The sequence below is a fragment of the Metopolophium dirhodum genome, chromosome 1 (assembly GCF_019925205.1).
Source record: "Metopolophium dirhodum isolate CAU chromosome 1, ASM1992520v1, whole genome shotgun sequence".
Classification (NCBI taxonomy): Eukaryota; Metazoa; Arthropoda; class Insecta; order Hemiptera; family Aphididae; genus Metopolophium; species Metopolophium dirhodum.
Window position 1 is genome coordinate 114,542,974 of NC_083560.1, and position 6,734 is coordinate 114,549,707.

The 6,734-nt window shown below is 31.1% G+C and overlaps 1 protein-coding gene across 1 annotated transcript; it reads left to right on the forward strand.

Moving 5' to 3' along the window:
- Positions 1-1,068: 1,068 nt before the first annotated feature.
- LOC132935413 (uncharacterized) lies at positions 1,069-5,571 on the forward strand. The gene is made up of 10 exons (XM_061001955.1): positions 1,069-2,066; positions 2,215-2,445; positions 2,576-2,746; positions 3,378-3,573; positions 3,662-3,862; positions 3,931-4,017; positions 4,092-4,383; positions 4,749-4,813; positions 4,876-5,037; positions 5,106-5,571. Exons 1-10 carry the CDS (start codon positions 1,810-1,812, stop codon positions 5,109-5,111), a joined length of 1,668 nt encoding a protein of 555 aa, XP_060857938.1. The 5' UTR covers positions 1,069-1,809; the 3' UTR covers positions 5,112-5,571.
- The last annotated feature ends 1,163 nt before the right edge of the window (positions 5,572-6,734 follow it).

A 6,734-nucleotide genomic window follows, 5' to 3' on the forward strand; every position in this document is an offset into this window, starting at 1 on the left:
TATTATTACATATTATGTCAAAACAAGGATGATATTTGCTTGTAAAAGGAAAAATGAGCAAGTTGCTGAAAAAAAGAAAACACAAAAAAAACTTAAAAAAATTTCAAAATTAGTTTGAGTTACCTAGATATAATAAAATGTGAAAAAAATTATAATTTATATTATTAGAATTTTGTATGTGCACTAGAAAATAATAATACTCAACTCTACCAGACTACTTTTAAAATTAGGGCTAGAATTATATACATGAACATTAAAGTAGAAAAATTTGATAAGTATCTATTAGGAATAGTTACGTACCGACTCGTATCGAAGTCTGAGTCCGATATGGGTCCAGTATGTATTGCTTGTATCTTGCACATGTAACTTCTTGAATGCTCTTGAAAGTTGAACTCATTCTTTCTTCCTTGAAAATCTTTAATTTAAAGATTTCAATTAGGTTGCAAATATCCCAAGAAGTGACTAAATTATACATCATAATATTTTATAATTGATGTCTACTTGATAAAAAATATTTAAAACAAAAATACAAATGTAAATTAAAATTATTAGATGCTAACTCCAAAAAAAATAACATTTGAATTCATAGTTTTAAGGCATTTTGCATTTAACAGTATGAAAAATTAGGCCTTCATAGGACAGGAAGCGCGCTCTGGTGTCTATAGGAACTGTGGTAAAAATTTCAATCAAGAGTTTATACGGATAGGGGTTCAGAGTGACGACACCTTATCAATACACCTTGGACCCGACCATCCGGGTATTGATAAGAGACCCGACCATTATTTATACTGCGCATGCGCTGGGACGCATATTACCATTTGGAAAAACATCGTACAGTGATGCCATTTGTCAATTTTTATGTTAATAGCGTTGAAATTAACATAAAAATTGATAGTAGAATATATTGACGCGATTTTGTCTGGATTACCGTGAAACCACAGTGATTGCCGCTATCTATAAGCACTCGTTATCACTCGTTATTTACATATTAATAAATAATATATTATTCATTATAATATAAAAATTATATTATTATAATATTGGGATAGGGGTACTTGTCCCGAAATATCATGGGAGAAAAAAAAAAGAAAAAATAAAAAAAAAATGATAAACCAACTTAGCCAACCTCAAATAAGTTCAAATTTTTCAATACAGAATTTAGTATTCATAAATTCACCACCTTGAAGTTCAATATCAATTATGTATTTAATAATTCCCGCCTTTTTATTATTCTATTGTTGTGTTTTGTAACGGTTTTTGAGAGACGTTTTTCCCAGTTTCCCACCGCCTAGCCACCTCCCACCATCACGATTATCGAAGGATGTGCTACCGCACTAAGTCGAAATGATTGAACAACGACTCGCCCTCGAACTCTACGTCTACGGAATTATTTCGCTTCTATACACGCACGACGCACCACCGTTAGCTGTTTAAGTTGTTCGTTTGTTCTTTGAAACGTTTAACGTTGACATACTTGATTCTGCCGACTTTGTTTGTGCTTTCGCACGTCACTCTTTAAAACGTTAACCATCGGTTAACTTCATTCTGCCGACTTTGTTCGTGCTTCCGCACGACGCTCTTTAAAACTTTGACCATCGGTCATACCCGATTCCGTCGACTTTGTGCTATCACTTGTCTATTCAGTAGTAATTTGAATAATTTTATTTTGTTTGTATTTTCTGTGTTTCGTTATTCGTTGTAAACTGCCTACCTGCTATTCATCTGATATTATTTGTTATAATTAATTAAAAACAATTACTTTTTTTTATCTTTATTTGTGTATTTACTTTAGCATATAGGTTTGTAATAATGATGAACAACGAAGAAATCGTCGCTCTTCCAGATCATTTGGTGGACCATGACTACTTTTTGCCAGTTGTGTATGAAGATGATCATATACTGCATGAAGAAGAAGAGGAACTAGAAGATGAAGAAGATGAAGAGATTGTCGTTGTAGGAGTGTCTGAAACTTATTCTATAATTCCTGGAGTTCAAAGCCGATCAAGGATTTATGTGGACAATTTAGGATTTAAGTACTACAAACGTGAAGCTCGAGGAGGCCGCGTGTATGTATAATAGTATTATTTTTTAATTTGTATATAGTACCTATTCAATTTAATTATTAATTACCCAACTTTATTTGACCTTTATTGTTAACTTAATTAACATTATTTTATATTATGTATAATATAGGTATATTTGTTAAATTTATAGGTATTTAGTATGCGAACGGCAGAAGAAGCGGAACCAGTACTGTCATTCCACTGCAACTGTAAGTACAGATTTGAGGGATAATAGGATTCATCTACAGAACTACCACGATCACCAACCTGCAGAGATTGACCTGAATGTGCCGTTTTTGAGAGAAGCCATTGGTGAAAGAGGAATTGATCCAGCAGTTACAACTTCATTTATGAGAACATTGTATAATAATGAAATTATCAAGTGAGTCATATTCAAACTTATCTATATAATCATATTCATATTATTTATTATTTGTTAGTACTTATAAATAATGAACAATATAAATTAATTTTTAACTACTTTGTTGGTATTTTTTAATTATGTCTGTTAGCCACCCAGAAGCAGCTCCCAACTACACATTCCTTCAAGCTCAAGAACGAGTGAAAAAGATGAGACGTAGAAGATTCCCACTACAACCACTTGACATAGGACAACTTGCTGTTGCGCTGAATGAAGAACGTAATGCCATTTATGCTTCTACAGTTCAAAATCCCCCATCTAGGTAAATGAAATTGTTTGTAATAAGCTTATAACTAATAAACTATTTTATTATAATTAGTCACATACATTTAATATATTAACAATATAATATCAATATGTGAAATGTATATTTTATTCAATTTTAAATTAACAATTACTGATACAAAAATGTCTAGTAATTTAAATTGAGATTAATAATTGGACCTCCAGGTAGATGCTTATATTTTTATCAAAACCTTTAATAATATTTTATGCCTTTATGGACACATTTGTGGTTATTTTTTTCCCATACCTATGAATAGTATTTTTGTGTATTTAATCTCTATTTATCATCAAGTAGTTAAAATATTGCTTTTAAAGGACATTGTCTGTTTATAATAATTATTAATATGATAAGCATTCTATACTTAATGCTGTTAACATAATTATCTCTTAAACAATTTCACTGTAAATTTACAAATTTTAAGTTATCAAATTTAATATTTGACTCATTAATTATTATTCACAGTTATAAAAAACAAAATTATATCAAGGTATTTGTAGTTGTGAATACATCATGTTTAACCTTACAATGACAAATTGAATAATACATTAAATTATTTTTAGTTAGAATGTTCAAAATTATTACTTTTTATTTTAAAAATTGGTATTAGGTTCTTTCAACAAGCATTAGTGGTCAATGGAAGGAGTGTTGGACTGATCTTTGCAAATATGGCTGCAATTGAAAAATACCGAGAAGACTTGGCCACGGTGACATTGGTTGGGATTGATGGAACTTTCAAGACTGTGCCTCGTGTTCCAGCAGATTTAAAATGTTTCCTAACAGTCCAGGTGGTTTTCAGAAGTGTAGTAAGTGTTTTATAATTTTTATTATGTATACATAACCAACATTATTTTTCTTGATATATTTCTCATAAATTTTTTTTTTTTTTTTTAGTCGTTTCCAATGGTCTATGCTCTACTGGGGAGTATGACTGAAGAAGTTTATTCGGCTCTGTTTGATATTGTACGAAATATTTTACCATTAAATTATGAACTTGTTTGTTTTATTACAGATTATGAAAAAGCTTTGATGTCAGCTGTTCAGCAATCATTTCCAGAAAGCCAATTAAGATGTTGTTGGTTCCATTTTACTCAAGTAACTATGTTATAAAGTGTGTGTAATAAGTGATCATTGTATTTTAAAAAAATTGTTTTTTTTTTTAGTCAATTGTACGTTATTGTCACCGAAGGATGAATAGTGTTTTGGACTTGGTTCGTACAAACCCGGTAGCAGCTCGAGTTCTCAGAATGGTAAATAAGTTTGATATTTTTATTAAATTATGTATTTTGTATTTCTCTTTCATACTTCTCTATTGTATTATTAGGTTTTGGCATTACCTCATCTACCCGCTACTAGGAATGACCCACGCTGTCCACAATTTTCCATGACTGATGGTTTCAGGGCTATCATTCATTACACTAGACAATTTCCTGAGATTGAACGAGGCATGAGAAACTTTTTAATTGGCTATGTAGAATCTTTTTGGTTGTTACAGGTCGGTCCAGATTTAATCAGTGTTTTTGGAGAAGAATATAGAACCAACAACTACTTGGAGTCTTTCCACGCTACACTTCTTGTTCAAATGCAAAGAAACCCTAACGTTTGGAATTTCCTTCGTGAGTTTTTGTAGCACATAGTGTGTTCATGTTGCATCCCCTTGTCTTTGTTTTTATATATGTATTATATAATGTTGTATTTTATGTTTCATGTTTAACCTAATAAGAAGTAGTACTTCCAAGATGTGTTGCTTGTCTTATATGTTTGTGTTTATGTGTAACTATATGTGTTTCATGTGTAACCTAACAAAAAGAAGTTATTGGTTAGTAATTGGTAAGTAAATGCGTAGTTTAAAATTTGATTTTCAATTAAAATGTTTGATTTTTATCTTTGGGTTTGGTATTTTTATTACATGTGTCTTATTAAAATAGATATTAAATATTGCAATTATTTATTTCATACTGATCAATAACTTTACTTACAGAGAAACTGACTATCATTGAAAATCAATATTTCATTGAATTTGAACAAGCCAGAAGAAACCTCAGGGTGATTATTAATTTTTAATTATTTTTTTTAACTTAATTATATACCTAATAATTACATTTCAGATTAGAGATGGTGCATCAAGAAGGGAACGAGAGAACACCACAAATATCTTAGCTGGTCATGTGGAGCAACTGAACCAAGATGGCGACCTCATAGGATTTTTGAGAAGGGCTGGACATCGCAATGATGGATATGTACAAGGCATAATCGGGCCATATCCACAGGTAAAAATATTTTTTAATTTTAATTAACTTTGTAAATTACTTAATATGATTTTTTTGTTTTTACATAGGTTTGATAAGTTGTATCTTTTACAATCAGCCCGAGATTCTATGGTCAACTATAATTAATTTCATTGTTAATTATATTTATAATATATTTTAAGTTTTTATAAACGTTGATCGTTCTAAAATATTATAACACTTGTTTTATTTTGTTTTATCCATTAATCCTAACAAATTGTTCTACGGTAATTTTGTATTTATTATTTTAAACAAATAATTATTAAATGTTCTAATTAAAATATAATGTTAATTGTATGTGGGCAACAAAACCCTAAATATAAGTTAATTTAGTTTTGTATTAATTATAATATAAATATTCATAATTTTAATAGTTTTTGTATAAAAAATACAGTGAAACCTCCACTAACGGACACCTCCCAATAGCGGACGTTTTTTGGGGAACGGATGAATAAATTTCAAATATGTAACCCCTCTGAATAACGGACAAAATTTTGGTGACCGAGAGTGTCTGCTATTCGGAGGTTTCACTATATAATTAATGTTTTGATTCAATAACTACTATTATGTTAAGCTTGTTTTTTTCTCTACTAGTAATTTAAATTATAATAGCTATATTGTTCAATTATTATGTAACATTTCAATTTTAAATTTATTATATGTATACTATCAACGTTGTTCTATTACCATTACTTACTGTTATTTTTCATATAGATTTTATTTGACTACTTTCCTAACTTTCTTTTTAGCACAAGCTTTGCTTTTGAAAAGAGAACCAAAAGTTTTAACCTTCATATTGTACATATTTATATTATTTATTATTTTATAAAACTTGCAGGGTATTATATAATTTAAAATAAAAATTTTCATTTAATGTAATTCAAACGAATAATGTAAAACAACTCGTAAGAGAGATTTTCAAAATTTCGAAATTTCCTATTTTCATTTGCGTTTTGTCCAGAATCCGAAGGTGCTACGAAGATTTCCCTCAGAGATCAAATTGATCTCATCAGCATTCTTTAGTAAGTCTAGCTTTTCGTTTTTCCGAAATGTTGATATTTTAAGTTTTTTGAATTATACAATAATAATTGTACCACGCCATAATTGTACAATAATATTTGAATATTAAAATAAATTTTTCTCATAAATATATAACTAAAATTCTTGGGTTGGTATCACCATTTGTATAGTTTGTAGGGAATTTAGGTTTCTATGTTGGCACACATGGATGAGCTGGTTGGTTTTTTTTTAATTTTTTTTAATTTTTTTTCTCCCATGAAATTTCGGGACAAGTGCCCGAGGCCGTATAATATTATGTTTTTAAAAACAATATTTGGAAGAAAATTTCAGATCGCAGGAGGAGCAGCCCCCCCCCCCCCCCCGTGCGCACGCCTATGGGTTCCAGCCGACCTCGTAGCCAACGAGAGGGCCAGGATGCGCCAGCGCCTTGACGACCAGGACGACACGACGCCCAAAAGCGGCATCAAAGTACAGGAAAGAGCCATCAGCATCAGAGCGTGGCAATCCAGATGGGACCGCTTTCCAAACGGCAGGTGGACGCACAGGCTGCCCCCCGACGTAGGTCGCTGGCTGTCAAGACCACCACTCGGGTTGACGTACCACCTGACACAGCCACTGTCCGGACACAGGTGTTTCCGAAGATATCTGTACGACAGGGA

Bases quoted from the DNA above. Each gene is read 5' to 3' on its own strand.
- LOC132935413 (XM_061001955.1), top strand. From the start codon at position 1,810: ATGATGAACAACGAAGAAATCGTCGCTCTTCCAGATCATTTGGTGGAC. The intron at 2,446-2,575 runs GTGAGTCATATT...TATGTCTGTTAG, and splicing joins TATAATAATGAAATTATCAA to CCACCCAGAAGCAGCTCCCA. The intron at 4,384-4,748 runs GTGAGTTTTTGT...CTTTACTTACAG, and splicing joins TAACGTTTGGAATTTCCTTC to AGAAACTGACTATCATTGAA.